Raw genomic sequence first — 20,012 nt, forward strand, 5'->3', positions numbered from 1 at the left:
GTCTCCATCTATTTGAACTCTTAATCATTTAGTCATTTGAATATTAATTAGTATCTATTTTGCGCTTACCCCTGCACTGAGGGACAACGGGAAAATAAGGAAAAATTGATCGTGGTACCTGCTCTTCAGACATTGCATTCAAATAGGAGAAACAGATATGTGAACACTTACTAAGTCCTTTATTGGAGGTAAATATTCCAGGCTGTGAGCCAGGAGAGAAAAAGGAATAGTTCTGCAGGGGCAGGGGGACGGCTGGACAGGGAGATTTCTAAAGGGGGTTCCTGGGCAGGGTGAGGGTTGCTGGTTGGGTGGGGCTGGGGAAACAGACGGGGAGTGTGCATCCAGGAGCCCCGGAATTGAGCGAAGGCTCCAGCTGCTGCTTCTCTAAATCATATTCCTCCCTCCCTCCCCAGCCATGTCTGAGGCAATGATGGAGCTCGGCGAGAGTGCAGGTCCACTGCCGAGAAGAGGGTCTCCTCCACTAACTTACTCTGACTCCAGGATTCATCATCGGCTTGGCCAAGACTTTCTCAGACCGACCTGTGGTCTGAGACTCTTCCTATCTAGTCCATCCTTCTTCCACTCCCTTCATATCAGACACATTACAGCTAAACACAGTCCCCAACACACAGCAGACACACACAAAAATATCTGGTGCTAGACTGAGTGATATGCATTGGGTGTCGTGGTCTGAAACGCCTCCTGCCTGCTCCCGCATCCTTTCCTTGATTCTCAGGCATTCTTTCTAATAAATTCCCTTCAAGTAACCTTGTCATGGTGTTTGTCTCTTTGAGAACCCAAACGGACACAGGGAGGGAACTGCATGCCCCTTTCCTTTTCCAAAGAGCAAAAAAAAAAAAAAAATTTTTTTTCATAATCCAGGTAAAAAAGTAAATAATCACTTGCATTTAAAAATCCAGCTGCCAGGTAAAAGAAGCAGTACCATGACACCTAACTTCCTGTCTTCCCCACTGTGTTTGCACACCTATTTTTATATGACGTGCAAAGATGAGTGTTTTCCCCCCAAATATAGTAGTGAATAGAAAAGGTTCATAAGAAGAAACCCAGAGGAAAAGAGAGAGATGGGACTTCAGTCTGTGCCAGCACCTGGGAAATGATGCTCCAGGGGCTCAAGATTGTAGGCTTTTTCTTGTCCAGTTGCAAGTACCCTCTCAACGTTAAAGGGTCCAATTATAAAAGATAGAAGAAACTTTCCAGTAGGTGGTTGCTAGAGAAAGGTCAGTTCTCTGGGAAACAGACTCTGAACCGGCAGTTTGCATTCAACGGGGGAACAGAAGAGCGCCCTTGGGATCAACACTTGCACGGGAGCGAGGGAAGATGCACTGGGCAGAGAGAGACGTTGAATCGCAGCGTCCTTGCAACACAGGCTTCTGCTGATCCCACCAGGAGTGTTAGAGCTGGGATGGCCCTTCTGAGATGGGACAAATGAAAGCAAGGGGGCTGAGACTTGGCTGGGTGTCTGTAGCCCAGGGCAGTTCCTACTGGGACTCAGGTCACAACCCCAGCAGCCCAGGGGAATGAGTGTCTCAGTCCCGAAGGGGCGATCTGGGAGCATCCAAATCCCACAAAATATCACTCACTCATTCATGCGTGAGGTGTTTTTTGAGAGTCTTCTGTGTGCTGAGAATTGTGTTTTGCATTTGGGGTCCCAGAGTGAGCAGTGCACAGCTCCCTCCCCATGCCGCTCTCACGGGGATTAGTCCAGCAGGGGAGACACACAACCAAGGACTGAACCTGCCAAGTGACGTGAACAGGGACCCCAGACGCTGTTTCAGGAGCTCTTGGCAGGAGTAGCCAACTGAGTGCAGGGTGTCCATTAAGTCTTCCCAGAAGAAACTACATTTGAACTAACACTTGAAAGGTGCCTGGAAGTCATCCATGTGGTGGGAACGTGGGCTCCAAGAAGAGGGAACAGTGACTTCAAAGACCTGGAGGTGACTGAGAGCATGGCACACTCAGTGGTGGAGCGAGTGTGTGTGTGCATGTGTGGGTGTGTGTACACGTGTGTATATGCATTGGAAGCAAGTCTACCAAAGAAGGCAGAGGCCACGTCTTGAATGGCTGCAATGAGGGTGATGGTGAGTTCAGATTTCTTTTCTGCCTCCACTTGCTATTCCCCCTTTCTCTTCTGTTTTTGTTGGGGGGGGAGGTAATCAGGTTTATTTATTTATCTTAATGGAGGTACTGGGGATTGAACCCAGGACCTCGTGCATACTGAGCACATGCTCTACCACTGAGCTCTACCCTCCCCCTTCCCCCTTTCTCTTCTGTCGTTCTCCCTCCTCTCCCTCCCTCCTTTGGTCTTCACCCAGTCTGAAAAGACCGATGAGTACTGTCCAAGCCCTGGTGGCAGGTACAGTGGTTAACAGTAGCCGGAGAACCGTCTGCTGAAGTGAATTCATTCTAAATAGAAGCAGGCCTCTCAAGCACTCCAGCCCCTGCGAGACGCTACAATCACGGAAGTAAAGTGGAGCTACCAGCTGCTCAAGAAGGAAATGCAATCTTGACCTGCAGCCTTCAAATGCGATTACAGGACATTCAACTCATATCCTACAGAAAAGGTGAACAAAAGACCCCTCTTCTAATCCTCAACCGTCTCAAACCCTCAAACCCTCCGGCTACCCCAGCTGCTGAACACTTCAACTCACTTTAGATGAACGTAACCCCTTCCGACTCCCAGAGGCTGAATTCGGAAGTTTTCCTTGGGGCACTTTCTACCAGTTCTGCTTTTGCATCACAGATCTGGTGGCCAGGCAGGCGAAGTTTTGAGATGGGAGAGGAGGTCCCTGTAATCTGTGCTGGAGAAAGCCAGGAGCGCTCAGAATTGACACAGAAATAAATCTCCCTCGGTTTACATGTTAAATGGACAGCGTCTTGTCTCCCTGATTCCCAGTGCAACCTGAGCTCCCCTCAAGCGACCACACACAGACCGGGCTGCCTGTGAGCTCTCCTCGCTAAGCCAAGAGCAGCTGGTTCTCTTACCTACAGATGTTGTCCTTCCTTCCTTTTCAGAGACTTTTATTCAGAGTTGAGCTACCAATTTATTATCTTCTGTAAGAACTGGCCAGAGGCCTCTAACTCCTTTCATTTATGAATATCCAACCAGAGGGAAAACGAATGACACCGCTTCAGAGATGATTTTCCAGAGCAGTCAGTCAGAAATCATCCTCAAAAAGCCACCCTTTCCAAAGGGTGATTGATACTCACTGATACTGACAACTTCACGTGTGGCTTCAGCACGAGCCTTTACAGGTACACGAAACACTAGTGAGGTCAGGAGATACTTCAAGCATAACCCCTCTCATTTACCCCTCAGGTCTTTATCTTTTTCAGACTTTGACAGTCCCTTTCTTCCTTTATGAACTCAAAGCATTATTTACAGTGTATCGATGGGCTATGGTCTCCTTATTTCCAGGAATAATTATAACTGATTTGAAATCATAATCATTAAGTGTAATATCTTTGAATTTTTGTGAAGGTTGCTGAACATTTTGCAGTGCCTTTTGGGTCCTTTTTCAGACACCAGCAAGGACCCTTCTAGGAGCCATGAAGTTCACACAGCCTGGAGAGAATGGGCTTACCTGTGTTAAGAAATGCACTCCATCCACTGGCAGATGAAATCCAATTCCCAAAGTTTTGATGATCACAAGGATATTGAGTAAATCTTCCCTGTGAAATAATCGGAATTCTAAAGTCATAAACTTTGATTACATTTCTAGACTTTCATGTTTACATAAGCAAACGGAATGGAATTCTTTTAGAATGTGATCATTGGTACACAGGACGCAATTCTCATTTTACGAATTTGATGTATATTAGGTCTTTTTTTGTGGGGAGAGTTCTACGTGTCACTGGGCACATTTTCATCTGTAGTAAATGTACATTTGGGTGCTGACGGGTCAGCTTGTGATTGGACACAAAAGCATCTTGAAACATTTTAAACTGGACTTTAAGTACCAGCTTCTAAATTATAAGTCGCTCTTTAAATAAAATATTGATAAAGTTCAGTCACATCAAGAGTAACTCTTTTTTTAAACCTAGAATACCAATGACAGTTCTTGTTGCAGAAATTTACCTCTTCAAAACCTTATGAATAATTTGCAGGTGATTGGAATTAAGCCACTGAACACCACCAACGACCAACACAGTCTGGCTGGTATTCTCCAGGGGACGTGATCTGAAATCCAGAAAGAAATACAACACATGTTGCCTTGAAACAGATGGTAAACATTTTAGCAGCATTGCCTCACATTGCATTGAACCATATCTGGCATCCTGATCACAGGGACCTCCTTGTCATTTCCAACTCGTTTTCAGCCATATTACTTGGTATTTAAGCTTTTCAGCACATTTGATATAGAGTGAGCAATTATGACTGCTAGTAAAACATCAGTACCTTGTGGCATTGTTTCACTCAAAATAGTTCTATTGTACCTTTGCAAGAGATGTTCAAGTGCTTTTTCAAATGTCGGTCTCAATGAAGGGCTTATCCAGAACTGGGGATAGTAGGAGTAACTGATCAAAGTCTTCCCACCATTGACGTTGTGATAGAATTTAGTGCCATGCACCTTCTGCCATTCCTGCAACGTTTCATTCAATCTTTCGATCAGATAGTACATTATCCCTCTGTTGGTTGAATCTCCAATGAAAAGAATCTATAAGTTAAAAAAAAATTTACTTTCAAATCTGATCCTTTCATGGAAGAGGAGACAATATAAAATAAGTAATTTGTTGAAAACTCAAAAAGCTACAAATTGAATTAAAAGACAGCACTTTAAACTGTTAGAAATGACATTAGTCATATTCTCCCCCAAACCCGTTCATTTTCCTTTTCTGTATTCCTAGTAATGACATCATCCCTGACCCACTAACTCATGTTCAAAGCTTTTTGCTTTCTTTATGCTATCTTCAATTTCTCTACCTGCCTTAAGCTCTTAACTTTCTCATCGAACCAGCTTAACAAGTTTTATTGATTCAAATAGGCATGAGGTATTCTAGTGCTGTAAGAATACTTAGATATTTTCCAATCCCTTTATTTCATAGGTAAGAAAACTGGGAATCACAGAAGTTAGCTAACTCAGTAGAGGTCAAGCCACTACTTGAAAGCAGAGTCACAGGACTAGAATCTGATTTTCTGAAGAGCAGTCTATGTCGCAGGGTGCATATCCCAGTGTCATTTGCCCTGGAAGTCTCTCACCATCACCTCCTTGCTATCCCACCGAAGGTCGACACTTGCCTGGGGGGTCTTCCTCTTGCACAATGGCTGTCCTCTAATTCATTCTACACACAGTAACACTGGGGGAAATTACCAAAAGTCTCGTTCTAGTAAATTTACTTTCACGCTCAAAAACCTTATTCGCTCCCCGTATTCTACAAAATGAAGCCTAAACTCCTGAGGTTCAGTTAACATTTGCTGGATTTTTATTGCACATCAGGTTTTGCTGGGTGGAGATTTCACACAGGGTACTCACTTTCAATTTTCATAATCATGAGGTGTGAGTAATAATCTGTGTTTTACAGATGAGAAAATTTGAAGCTCAGGGAGACTGAGGTTATAAATCTAGTAAATGGAAAACACAGGACTCAAATCCAGGTCCTTTATCTCCAAGTGCAGGGTCAATGGCCCCATCCTCTCAACGCTTCCCCTCATGTATGCAGGTCAGATTCCTACTTTTTCATTGAACGTGATTTGCACTCAACAACATCTGTTTTCCCTTGTGCTGATCCATCTGCCTAGAAAGCGCCTCCCTCCGCAGCCCCACCTGTATAAATGCTACACAGCCTCCAGACTCGACATAAACGTCTTTCCCAGTGAGTCGTGTCCAACGCCCCAGCCCGAGTGACCTTCTCTGTCCTTTGTGATTTCATTATATATATTTTTTCCATTACTGATTTTATCAAAGACTACATGAAATTATGGCTATTTGTGTCTGTGTCTTTTGTCTCATATCATATCAAGAAGTATTTGAGGTCAGAGTCAAGGTTAATTTCTAAATTCTAATTTCCCCCACAGTACTCTTCATGCATTTTAAAAATATTTATTGAATTGAAAGTCAAAGGGACTTTTGTTAGAAACAATTCCTTTTAATGTCTTTGGATAAGGTTTAATTTGTTCTTCAGGTTTTTGTTTTCTCTCTCTCTCTTTCTGTTGAGATTTCTCTTTCCATTAGTCATGCACATACTTTCTTCTGATTTTAACAGCAGTCACGGCCATCATTTCTCAGGCACTACTGCATCTGTCCATCCACAGTGAATTTACTGAGACTCTGCAAAGCTTTACTCTTCCCACGATAAGTGTATTCACGTAGCTGTGAGAAGAAATCCTTCAGAATTCGCCTTCAGATCAAATATTGTTATTGTAAGTATCATCAGGCTCAACTGAATAACAGAAGATGTCAATGCCCCAGTCAAGTTCCATTTGGGGCCATAAAATCCAAGTACGAGAAAATGATTTGTGAAATCATTTGAAATTCTTCCTACCAGATTTGACCTGTAACTATTTCTGTTTGTTTTATTTCTGAGTTTTAAAAGTAAACTTTGAATAATTAGGAAGGCTCTTAATTTCAGAGTCTAGTAATTATGCAACCCCATTTGTGTTAGCTTGCTAGGGCTGCCATGACAAAGTACCACAGACTGGGCGACTTAAACAACAGAAACAACAGAAATTTATTTTCTCGTGATTCTGGAGGCTAGACGTCCAAGATCAAGATACTGGCACGGTCGTTTTCTCCTGACGACATCTCTGCTTGACTTGTAGGCGGCTGTCTTCCCTGTGCCTCCATGTGGCCTTTCTTCTGTGTGTGTTTGAGTCCTAATGCCCTCTACTCATAAGGACATCAGTCACACTGGATTAGGGCCCACTCTAATGACCTTATTTTACCTTAATTACCTCTTTAAAGGCCCCATCTCCAAATATAGTCATATTCTGAGAGATTGGGAGTTAGGCCATCAACATATGAATTTGGTTGGGTAGGAATACAACTCAGCTCTTAAAACCAGTAAGGGACCTTTGAGATCCAGTTTTTGAAGTAAATTGCCACCACAGGCTTTTCTTACGGGTTCTTTTCATCTCAGCATCAGGATGCAATCCCTCCCAGTGTATCTCTGGGCAGCCAGCAGGATCAACCAGGTGTCTGTAACGTGGGCTACAGAGAGGGGCACAGAGGTTTAGGAAAATCCAAGTAGCTGTATGTAACCAAGAGAAAAATAAATTTCTAGATTTTCAGTCTTTTCTGTGGAGTTGTACAAAGATGCAGCCCACCCACGCATGGCAGAGGCAAAGGAGTTGTGTTTCAGAATTCTTAGGTGCTGTTATTTTAACTAGATGACCTAGACAAATTATGTGACCTCTTCAGGGGTTCGTTCCCCTATGTGTAAAATGGGGAAAGTCACAGCACCACCTTAGAGGACTTTAATGAGATTTAAAAGACTTCTCTGATTCCTGGCGCACAGCACACAACAAATGGGAGCTAGCGTGAAGGCACAGCAAAGGCAAGGAGCATTCTGAATGCCTCCAGTGTGCCCTGCAACGCATTCCTAGGCACTTTAAATTCATTAGCTCTTTCAGAGAAAATGTGGGCAAAGACAGGAAATACGTCTAAATCCCAGCAGCCTCTCTCGTGTCCTACCAACCCTGTACCAGACTCTCAGCAGCACCTGTAGGATTGCTGGTGAAACGGAGGCTGTGGGTCAAGGACTGGAAGAGAGACCATCACTGGGCAAACCAACAATCTCTGAAGGGTCCTTCACGTCCCCACTGCTGACCAGTGACTAACGAGAGCTACGGGGGTGGGAGAAGAAGGTGTCCTCACCACCATCTGCAAAACAAGTTCTTCTAAACTGCAAATATCTAGTAGCATTTTTTGAGTTTAGTAGACACTGCTCTGGGAAGACTGTGTTCTACAGAATGATTTTCTCCCAGTGCCTTTCTATTCACAAAAGATAGAAATGATAAACTATAACTGGAATGAAAATGCACTTGGGAATTTAAGAAGGCTTAGCTTGTTCTGTAGGTGAAGCAGTTTTGGGAAAAAATAATTGGTATTCCTAACTAAAAGATTTCTAGCTTCAAAATGTCAGCTTTTTTAAGTGTACGCACACAATTAAAAATGAAGACCAGGAATTAGACTGGTTCCTTTTTTTAAATCATATGATTCATATTCAGTTTTTATATCTTTTAGGTCATTCAACTCGGTGAATTTTTAAAAAGGAAATTTGCAGATTATTATTTTAAAGGTCAACTTCTACCTTAAAAGGTTTAAATTACCATAAGAAATATTTATAACTAGCCCTACAATTTGTAAATAACTCTTCTTTCCTGTGAAAATTATTGCCTTATACTAGCATGCACAGGTGTTGGTTGGAAGATGCAATCAAAGGGGAAAAAAAAGGTGATCACTAAGTACAAATAACCAGTAAGCAATTATAAAAATAATCAATTTTAGCAATAACACATTAAAATAACTATTTTTCCCCCAAAAATATTTTTAAAGCTCCAATGATGAGTTCAGGGAAATGGGCCCTCTCTTATACTACTGTGTAAGCACCACAAGGGAGAGGTTTTTTTAATTTCTTTTTTTTTAACTGTTGGATTCCCAAGTATCCAGAATAGTGCCTGGTGTAAAATCAGTCCTGATTTGTTAAACGGATGAATGGAAACTTTGATGGTGTGTTTATAAACTGGCAGTTTTCTACTTCTAGGAAATATTTAAGGGTGCCTATGAAAAGACATTTTGAAAGGAAAATAAATACCTATCAAATTGGTTATATTAAGGTATACTCATACACTTGAATTCTTTTAATCTTTTAACAATGATATATTGTAATATGGATATATTGTGATGGGAACGTGTTAGCTAGCTTTTATAAAAAGCTGTTTACAGTGAGAATATACATAATTATTGCATTCCTGTAAAAGTAAATAAAGCCTGTGGATTCATAGAAAAGGCCCTGGAAAGTTAACTGGTAATTTTGAAGTAATGATGTCATGACAGTTTATCCTTTTTTTCTCATGTGTATTTTCTAAACAAACATACATTGGCTTTATATATTAATTTAAAAAAAAACCAAAAGCAGCAACAGCGGCAGCCATAACGATAAATCTGTTTGTTTAAAAACATTTTGAAAATTCACGTAAAAATAATCAGCTTAAATAAACTTTATGTCTACGTTTATAGAACAATGGCCGAAGAGAATCAGGATTAAGCATTAATCCCATCACAGGAGTGATGTTAGTCGTATTTTTGGATCCCAGCTGCAGTTTTATTCCAAAGACTGAATTGCATTTTCCTATGCAGCATCTCTTTTCTGGTCCCGTGGTGCAGGGAACACTAGCTAAGTGTGGGCTCTATTAAGGTGGGCTCCGGAGAGGAGCAGAAACATCTGTGTCTGCATGTGTCATGAGCGGCTGGATCACAGCTCACCAGTGGGAGACAAAGATGTGTTTAGAAGAGTTTTGCATCTGTTCCAGTCCCAAAACTTGGCATGCAAAGTGTCACCAGAAAGTACATAAGGACTGGTGTTTTTTTCTACTTTTTTTCACACCATCATGGACCTTGGGACCTAGAAGCACATCCCATTCTTAGGCTCTATTAAAGCTTGGGCTTATTTTAAAATAGTCTTATTTAAAAAAAACATGAGATGGTTTAATTACCTTTTTTTTCATTTCTAATTTCTCGACACTATATGGTCCCTGTGTTAGATGGAACAGGCTAAGTGCTATTAGCAAACAGAGCCCCCAAATGTACAATGGCCTAAACACAAGTGAAGTTTATTTCTCCCTCAGGAAAACAGTCCAGGTGGTTCCCGGGGGTATGTGTGGGGGTGGGAGCAGGGAGGTCAGTCAGGGTCCCAGGATGGTAGACTGTGCCTTCTTCATGTATGGTTTCCAAGAACTCACCAGGCACTGCTATCTACCTGGGGGAAGGAGTAAAGAGCTGCCAGGTGTTCGAAGGGCCCACCCTGGGCACCGTGCACATCACTGCTGCTCACATCCCATTGTTTGGAACTCAGTCATATAGTCACACACTTAATTTCAATGGAGATGGAGATATGTAGTCAAGCTCTGTGCCAGGAAGAGAAGGAAAGGAGTCTGAGGAACACTTAGGTAGTCTTTACCACATTCTCCTACATGTTAAGTCTTTCTGGAAAAAAAAAAAAAAACAAAACTAAACCCTAAATTCATATTTTCCACCTGTGAATTATCAAAAGTATGAAGTATATGAAAGGCTAAATTTATCATCCACATGAGGCCTAAAAAGGCTTCTATTCTTAGGGAAATTGGTTCCCTGGGACAAATAATAGCAAGAAGTATCATTTATTAGTGAAAATGCAACAAAGATTTTGGGAATGTTTCATTGAAATACACAATTAAACAATTTTCATTCCATTTTATTTCATCATGAATAAAGGGAACGAGCAATGATGACACCTAAACATGCACGTGCTTTACTCCTTTACCTCCTTTTGCAAAGTCACCAGAAGTAAGAAGGACAGAGTTAGCAGAGCAAATCATAAAGCAACGAAGAGAAACACTGGTGGCTATCTGAGTTGAGTCAACACAAAGGCAGCTTGTTAGCGTCTCAGATTCTTCTGATCTGTTGAAGCTGGGAAAGAACTGAGTATTTATAGAATCAGTAGATAATAAAAAAAAAAAACAAACCCTTGATTTAGAATAATTTCCCATCTTTCTCTTTTTTCTCCTGCATAGGTTCTGCCTTCAATATTCACATAAGTGGGATATGTCTTCAGAACCAGCAAAGTGCATGTAGATGTCAACACAAGACTCAGTCAGCTAACAGGAACCCACTGGGACCTTCCAAGAGGGGTGGTTATATGGGAATGCAATAGGAGCTTTCATGACGGTAATAAAGGAAACGAAAGTGAGATGAGGAGGAGTCTTTTTCATTCCCTCCAGTCCACGATCAAGCATAGCCCATATGTTTAAAAAGCTCCGCAGTGATTCTGATGACCCCATGGTTGAGCACCAGTGTTCGCATTAGATACATGCCCGTTTCTAAGTGAGGTAGGGGTGATTCAGCTCTAAGATGAAGCTGAGACTGACCCGATGGCTAATGACACTTAAGGCATGATGAAAATCCAACTCAACAAAGCATCTCTCCGTGAAATGTAACATGAGTGCAATGACTGTTTTTCAACGATGCATTTTAATTAAACTGGTTATAGATGACCAACCAAATTGCTCTTTGGAGTCAAGAACGAAATGAAAACTGACATTCTCAAACACAGGAAATTCGGCAAAGAAAGGAAACAAACAACTGAACAATATCACCGAGACACAGATCTTCTAGCTGCTTAGAACGAAGTATTTATCTCTATTGCTCCTCCCTCTGGATTGTGGACATGATGTGCAAGCCATCCTTTCCTGGTCAAAGTGAGGCACACTCCTCTCCTTCTGTTCACCTCTTTTTTATTGAAACTGACAAGCAACAACGAATTGCATAAGCATAATGGAATTCACATATCGGTCAGAACATATTATTATAAACTGGGCGTACTTCAAATACGTAAACACCTTTAAGTCCAAGATACTGCTTAACTTGCAAACGTCACTGAGAAATTCAAGTTACATTTCCTGTTTTCACAGCTGAGTTTAAATACTCTCAGGAAATACTGCCTTTTTATATTTCCCTTTCTTAATTGCACTCTTCTCTCGGATATTTTATGACTGGTTTAAATTCCGAACTGCGTTTTCAGCTGACAGACAAAATAAAAGCCTGTTTCACTCGGTTTGGTCAGGCCCCTAAGTTTTTTCCGTTGTAAACTTCATTATCGTACTTCTAAACTATTTCCCATGTATTTCTCACTGTGATTTCAGAGTTACGCTCTGATAAATTTTTATAAATGTTCCATTCAAAGTTGATTAAGTAAGAGTCATGTATCTAGAGACATGTGTCAGAGTATAACTGAAAACATAGCTTGTCCTTTTAAAATGAATTTTGCTCTGATTCAACACAATCGTACATCACAAAACCCATACATATCTACAAAAACCTACAAATGAAGTAACTCATATTTGGATGAATTTAGAGTTTAAAAGCAGTCTCACATATACCCGCCCTCCAGACACGAACAAGTATGCCATACAAACCAATACAAGCGCTCCGAGGAGAAACCCTGTACCATTTTTCCTCAGAGATCAGCCTCCTGTTCACTGAAGTACAAGCAAATGACCGAAGTAGGAAAAGTTCAGTCCTGCTTACGCGCCATTGAGTTCAGTGACATTCCTGGTCAGTTAGCAGAAACTTGAACCTCTTTTTAAATCTCAACTGATTTGTGTCTTGTTCCCTCCCCACAGGGGGCGCCTGCATTTAATCTTCCATTCATCAATGTAAAACGGTAGTAAAAAGATGTAAAAGGTCGTAATAACCACACAAGCACATTCAACAGAGAGAAATGACTACTTGGAGATTCTAAAGAAAGCAGAATGTCGTTTGAAGTCCGGACTTCCTAATAATTCTCACTGGCCCAGTCAAATTCTGTTGCCTTTTAATCTGATTCTTTGGAGAAAGATAACTCAGTTTAATGCATTCCCTTAAAAGCTTAAAAGCTGCCTTGATTAGGATTTAAAATAAAGTTCTGTTTTTGTTTGTTTGTTTGTTTGTTTGTAGCACAACATATTTCACTACTATTCATGGTAACAGAGACAGCTAGACTCCAAAAACGAAGTATTGTAAGTTGAACTTGCAGGAAATGTGAGAGACTCTTCATTTCCCTGCATTTCGATTTACGAAAGGCTTCAAAGAAGCACTCTACTTGCGGATAGCGGGGCAAATCTGAATTTAGAAAATCTCCCTTCACACTTCGCCAGCCATAATTTACTACCTGAACTGGCTTTGTGGCCGGGTGACCTGGGCATTCATACAGGGTCTGGGTGGAGAAGGATCCTGTGCTTCATTTACTGCTCTGCTTTGGCCTCAAAATTCTTAATAATTAGTGAACACAGGGTCCTGCCCTTTCATTTTGCCCTGGGCCAGGCAGAATATATAGCCAATTCTGTCACCACCCCACTCCTCCCCCACGTGCCCCCCCCCCACTTATGTCGTCACTCTGAAGGGCCTGTAACTCCCAGGATTTTCCGTGTATGTAAGCATATACGTGTTAGGTTTTACGTCGATGGGATTAATCTATACATACGCTTTACTTTCTTTGCCTCCTCAGCGTTGCATGATGGAATTTTTCCATTGAACAGCCTCCGCCTCCCCAGCACCCATACCCATGTCCTTGTCCCCCTAGGCAGTCTCCATACTGCTGCACAATGGTTTTTCTAATTCTGGTTGTGCCGCTCCCCTGCTAAAAATGCACAATGCTTCCCTGTGGTGTACAGAACAAATCAGCATCCTGGTAAACAAAACAGACTCTCCAGGACCATTGCCAATGTGCTGGCAGATCTGAGTTTCTGAGCCTGCAGGTCGGAAGGATGCTTCTGGACCAAAAGAGTCACTAAGAGAAGCCCTCCCTGCCTAGCAGCCAGCTGGCTGGTCTCTGCTGGGATCACCTGATCTGAACACAGGCTTTTATTTTCAGACTTTGTTAAAATCATCTCTCTAACAGGCAGGAAGACAGGATCGTCCCTTTCTTTTACCATTGCTTTGTAGAGTTGCTAATAGTTGAAATGGACAATGACAGTACGGTGGACTTCATGGTGTCCTCCCGAAATTCACATGTTGAAACTCTAACCCTCCATGTGACAGTATTAAGAGGTGGAGCTTTTAGGTTCAGATGAGGTCATGAGGGTGGTGGCCCCATGATGGGATTAATGTCTTTATAAGAAGAAGAGATCAGAGCTCTTTCTTTCTCTCTCTCTTTGTCTCTGTCTCTCTCTCTGCCTTATGAGGACACAGAAAAAAGGCAGCCAACCAAAGCCAGGAAGAGGGCTCTCACCAGTATCCAACCGTGCTGGTACCCTGATCCTGGACTTCTCAGCCTCCAGAACCATAAGAAATAAATATCTCTTTGAGCCATCCAGTCTATGGTATTTTCAGGCTGACAGGAAGGAAGGCTTTTAGGTTTCAACAAAGTTGACTAACCCACAGCATCGGATTAGGTCAGGTAGATTTATTCTTATTCTGCAGGTGAAGACAATGAGCCTGAGAAACAGTGTGTCTGTCCAAAGCCGTGGAACTGAGTGATGAACTTCAACATCTACTGACTTTCAGGTTAATAGACAGGGACACCTTGGAATTTTCCTGAACACGTTAAATTCTGAGGTCAGAACGATATTCTGAAAGAGCTTGGAGAAGTCTGACTTACTAATGGCACTACTTCCACTGCTTCCAGTCCTACATTTCTAGAATATTAAGGCTGAGTTGTCCAAATTGGTGGTTACAAATGTCTGAGTAACAGTCACTCACAGGCATGTGTGATAACAGGTGAACTTCTCGATCTTTCTGACCTTTACTATTCTTGAGTAGAAAACAGACATAAGAATATTTACCTCACAGGCTTGTGACTAGGAATAAACAAGATTTCAATGTATTTATTTACTCGGCAAATATTTACTAAATGACTATGAGGTGTCAAATATCGTTCTAAGCAGGGAGATTACGGCAGGGAATCAAACACATTACCTGCCCTCCTGTAGCTGACAGTCTGGTAGAATTTAAGGTATAAAAAAGTAAGCCACACAGTTCTTTGCATAGAATCAATGCTCAGTTAATAACACTGATGGCAACAGAAGTTTCTAGAAGTTTGTTTTCTTCCCTTCCCTTTTTTGAAACTAATATGGCTGCTCTATCTTCAGAGATCTGAGTCATGAACGTTGGGGTGTTTACACTGGAATCTCCATGAAGAAGATTGTCCAATCCTGTGCCTTGCGTCTCCCCCCATCATTCTTCTTAAATCATTTACTAGTAGAAAATCTGATCATAGGTCTTATCTGAAAAATCAACATACATTCAGCCCAGTGGTCTCTGGGAATCCACAGAACTTCTTAAAAAAAAATTATTATTATTTTTTTGAAATCAGTCTTGCCTGTATGGGAGAGCTTACAAACAGCCTGTAAGGAAATGGCCAGCTAATAAAGAGTACTTTCAAAATCTGGATAAGGATTACTTACTCTGTGTTAACCAAGCATCTCAGTCTATGCGCCCAGTTCGCATGTCCACGAGCTCTGCCGGGATCTACCCAGTCAGAGCGCGCCTAGCAAGGAGACACTGCATGTCCAAGAAATCAGCTTAGAAGCTGCACTAAAGGAAAAGCAGCCTAGCGAGGTCCACGTGAGACCTGCCCGGGGAACGTGAGAGAAGATCAGGATGGTTAGTGTGTAGAAACAACACCATGCACGGGGAAAGCTGGAACGAAGTCTCACATGCAGGAACATTCCATTGCCCATGCGAGCTACGGGTGTCTGTTTTAACTGAAGGGCTTGCTGGAGCTGCCGTGGCCGAGGCCAGCTGCTCTGCACCGCCAACTGTCAGCTGAGGTGGCCAGCTCTCACCCGCGTGTGCTGAGAAAACCAGCGTGCAAGTGGGTCAGCATGGGACACGATCTTAATCTTCTCAATCTGTCAAGCAGACTTGTTGGAAAATAACTGAGCATTCTGAGCAAGAGTTGTGAAGGTTGCGCTATGATAACACAGTGCAAAAGCCCAACTGCATGCAGTTAGCTGTCCTCTGCAGAAGGAGCGAGCAGGGGTGGGTCTAGTAGATACAACTGCATGGCTCTTGGGGCTGCAGGTGGCGTAAATTCAAGGTCTCCCCTGTGGGAGCCGGAACCTACCTTCCTCCCTCCCAGGCACTGCTGGAGCTGAGGCTTAGTTAAGACACCATATTGGCAGTTGTGGGGCTGCCATGTTATTTCTCTCCAGTCACAGGTCCTGTTGTCTGAACAGCTAAGGCAAGGCACGATCCACTGGCCTGGAAGAGACAGCCAGACGTTGTTGGTTCCATTTTTACTGGTGAAATTACAGTAACTCGAGAATTCAGAGTGGCACACCATTTCAAAATCACGCTGAGAAGATCTGCTCTTGTATAAATCCAGTGGAACAGTACATGGCTTCCTGCCAATCAAATACTCACACCACGTAGTAATTAATGTTCTGAAATAACACAGTTCACGCTGAAATCAAGTATGAGTTCTGTTCCGTGGAAACACATGCTCATGAAAAATCAAGGTGATTGGGTGCTATCCAAATATTATTTTTTTCAAACAGTACACAGTACATTAGACACTTAATAGGACCAAAGTACACAGGGAGCCACTGGTGCTGAGGTAGGTGGCCACAAATATTTATTAGATTAATACATACTTAGGTTGCTGGTCAAATGATCGCTATATTCTCTGCTTTTAAGAGAGTCAAGAGATAAGACAATGGCTTTCCTATACTGATAATTTATTATTTTGAAGACTAGCGATCGTTCCTTAATTTGATCAGTTGGCCTTTTTGCCAGGTATCTCTCCATCTCTTTCTAGCTCTGTCGCCTTAATTGCTTCATCTGTTAGGTGAGATGTGTACTGTTCTCCTCACTTGACTGGTGTGAGGACTTCATGGGACAACGTGCTTTTAAAGGACCCAGCACAGTCACAATGTCATACTGACCCTCATTATCAGCAGATTTCAGGCCTAAAGTAGGTCACAAGCTTTAGGAAATATTTATAAGACAAATGAATAATCTCAGAAAGCTGCGTTCAAGATCTTTCTTATTTTATGGATAAGTAACATATACTCAAAACACTGAAACTTTTAGTGTGAGTGGAAAAGTTAATAATTTATTGGAAAAAAAATCAAGAGATGATTTTTGATTTTTGTTTATCTGTTGTCCATCTTTTCAGAAATGGTGTGTGAACCAGCATATTAAATACGGGGTGGTTATTCGTCTCCTTCGTGGAGAATGCCCTGATGTCTTCAATGACCATCTGCTCTACCCAAAAGGCCTCAGTGATGTCACCGCTTTATGCTTTTCTTCAAAATACTGAGGAGCTAAATATCCCCAGCTACTTTTTGAGTTAGAAAGAAAAGTTCCAAATGAGTTTATCCATTCTGGCTTTGATTTGTGATCCAGGGCTTGTAATCAATAATCCACCTTGTTCACCTGTTTGGGTCCTAATATTATTTGATTTTGACACGGCCTTAAGTTTAACTTTTGTTGATGAATTTCTCAACAAACCCTCCTTCTGGAAGAGTCTTCATAGAGATTTTGTGGGCACAGAGAATCCTCTGGATGCCGCTGGAAGAGGCCTGAGATCTCCGCCTTTCCATCCTCTTCTTTTCCAGTGAGGAAAACTGAGGCCCAAGGTGTTAAATGATGGAAGTGGGGTCATGCCATTAAGAACAGGGCTGGACCAGAATCGCGGTCTCAGAGTCTCCGATTTGCTGATCTTTTACCGTGTTAAGTTAGGTCATCACAAATCATCGGTTGAAAATGCAATATGGCCCCAGCAGTCTCTCTGGTAGTGGTGACAGAAAAGCCCGCAAACAGTTGTCATAATAAACACATCTTTTTTTTACTAGCTGAATTTATTTAGTGGGTTTATGTATTCAGAGACTAGGTTTAAAAAAAGATTATTGCTTTTCTTTTTAATAAGATGGTGGTATGTTGGGGACATAAATGTGTTTCTGCCAATGAGATATTATTTAATAATATTTTGAAGGGCTCAGTTTTCCTCAGATCCTTGAGTATCTAGCAGCATGTACATCCCCTCCCCAAACACTCTCTTCCCTCATAACCTAGCTAAGGCTGAGGAAAAAAGTGGCCAACTGCATGCACAAAGATACAAATATGGGTACCATTAGTTTGTGGGCATAAAATCACAGGCACATAAAAAAAAGATGCCCAACTGGGTGTCTGAAAACTTAGCCCCAATGGTTCATCACACTATATATTCATAGTCATAACTCTTTGCATTTTTGTATTGGTTAACAATGCCTTTTTATTGTGAGTTAGTAATACTGCTTGAAATGGACATCTGTGTAACATCTGCAAGACTGGGGTTTCTTGACATTTTAAATGACACCAGCTCAACAAAAATTGTCAAAAAGAAGGACATAAATTCTATGCTATATATTTAAACAATGAATGAATCAAAGCTGTGATTTCTGAAATAAAGTATGACATATGTTTTAGGGAATAACATTTTGAGAAATGAAACTGCCTTTGGGGAGAAGTTACTCGATTTATCATTATAGCTTTATATTTCATGCAAGTTAGATTTCAGCTATTTAAGTGAATCAGACTGGGTGATATAATGGAGAAAAGAAATTCAACTCTGTGATTTAGGGCCATGATGAAGTGTAAAATCATATAAATGATAGCACTAATTCCTGATTCTATAATGCTATAAAATAAAGCCAGTTTTACTTAGGAAGAAAAAATCCAGCTATATTTTCAATATTAGAAGTATTAGAGTGTAAGTTGCCACATTTCCTTCCCAAAAAAGATAAGATAAAAGCTTTTGTTTGTATGTCGTAAAACGCAATCTGAACTATTTTCTTTAAAGGTAATTCTCATTCAGTGATTATTGCATAGATTTCTTCTTTCTGCAATTTAGAAGAATTATTTTTTCTTTTCTGAGCAACAGATTTTTATTCTTAAGTTGTGTCTTACAGTTAAATTATTTTCTAAAGGCTAGAAATCAACTAAATTAAAAAAAATCACTCAAAAATTATATTAGCTAGTGTTATTGAAGAAGCATTATGACCATTATTAAGGTTGGCAAGGATCCATTTCTGCCAAACAATTGTAATATGTTGTAAAAATAAGATTTTGGAACCATTCTATGGCCTTAAAAGCTACAGCCAGAGCATCGAAATAAATCTGCTTCCGGTGTCATCTAGCATGACAGCTTCTTTCAACAGGAGTCCTACCACCAAAGAAGGAAATGATCTCCGACAGAAAAAAAAAAAAATCAAAATCCATTCTTGCAAACTTCTGTCCCTGATCTCACTCATTTACTTTGAATCTTTAGGTGTCCAGGACCTCAAGGGCGGAGCAGTTATCCCTGGTTGATTGTACCCTGCTGCTCACAGTCATCTGTGAGAGAGAGGAGGGCCTAGACCTTGGTTTTAGTTCAACAACAATTTTTTAAATCGTATCTTAGACATTGGAAGATGAATAAGAGACGATCTCTGCTCTGGACACACTGTAATCCACGGCAGCCATCAGCACAGGCTTACTGCTGATAAGCCTCTGACAAAGTAATACACGTGCCCTGCATTACATGTATCTATACCCCTATATGCATATATTACATCCATTACAAAACATAAAAATAAGCATAATTAGGTAAAAGTAAATGTACGTATATGTTTATCTTTACTGCCTTCATCCCTGTGGATTGGCCCATGCCACTCCCTCCCCTACTAGGGGTTACTTTGCTTTGAAGGCTACTGATTAGAAAAAGAGAGAGAGAGACATGTAAATTAGACAACTGAAGCATAATGAGTTAAGTGCTATTTGTAGACATGTGCTCAAGATATTCTGGGTGCAGAGAAGAGAAGCTAATATGGGGGCTGGGTAGTAAAGAAAGACTTCCTGGAGAGGAAGATACCATCAGGAGGAGTCAGGTCAAGATGGGAAGAAGACTCTTAGGAGCAGGAAACAGCCTGGACAAGAGCCTGGAGCCCTGAAGCAGGTATCGGCATGAAGGGAGGCCAAGAGGCTGGGAGGAGCTGGGAGAGACAGGAAGGGCCAGATGATTGTCAGGTGAAGGAGCATGGGCTTGACTGGGGAGCCAATGCTGGGGGCTTCTTTAAAGAGGCCTAACTGCTCAAGTTATCAGAAGGCTCCTGTTCTATGGTGGCCTCTCCTGTAAGGACCAGACATGGAGACAAATTCATAACAGGGGCCTGGCATAAGTTACTGCAAATTTAACAGATAGAAGAAGCTTCCACTTTTTCAGGAATCTTGGTAATGCATCTTCAACTTTTTGTTGAAGAACTTTTGACTTGGTTCAGTAGGAGGAATAGAATTAAGTTGTATCATGATTCTCATAAATTGTCCTCTGATTAAAAAAAAATACCTAGACACTTTGGT

The 20,012-nt window shown here is 41.4% G+C and overlaps 1 protein-coding gene across 4 annotated transcripts in view; it reads right to left on the minus strand.

Annotated features, from left to right (window-relative positions):
• The window catches only part of CPED1 (cadherin like and PC-esterase domain containing 1), a 250,353-nt gene that overhangs the window by 17,975 nt on the left and 212,366 nt on the right, over positions 1-20,012 (minus strand). For all 4 annotated transcript variants that reach the window (XR_004137904.2, XM_031455263.2, XM_064487399.1 and 1 more), the window contains 4 exons: positions 15,760-15,896; positions 4,456-4,676; positions 4,097-4,198; positions 3,603-3,690 (listed from right to left, as the gene is read on the minus strand). Coding sequence is in view for 3 of the 4 variants with exons in the window: in XM_031455263.2 (XP_031311123.1) it covers positions 3,603-3,690; positions 4,097-4,198; positions 4,456-4,676; positions 15,760-15,896 (548 nt within the window). In the remaining variant the exon portion in view is untranslated. The remainder of the gene's footprint in view (positions 1-3,602; positions 3,691-4,096; positions 4,199-4,455; positions 4,677-15,759; positions 15,897-20,012) is intronic.

Source organism: Camelus dromedarius, chromosome 7, assembly GCF_036321535.1.
Source record: "Camelus dromedarius isolate mCamDro1 chromosome 7, mCamDro1.pat, whole genome shotgun sequence".
Taxonomy (NCBI): domain Eukaryota; kingdom Metazoa; phylum Chordata; class Mammalia; order Artiodactyla; family Camelidae; genus Camelus; species Camelus dromedarius.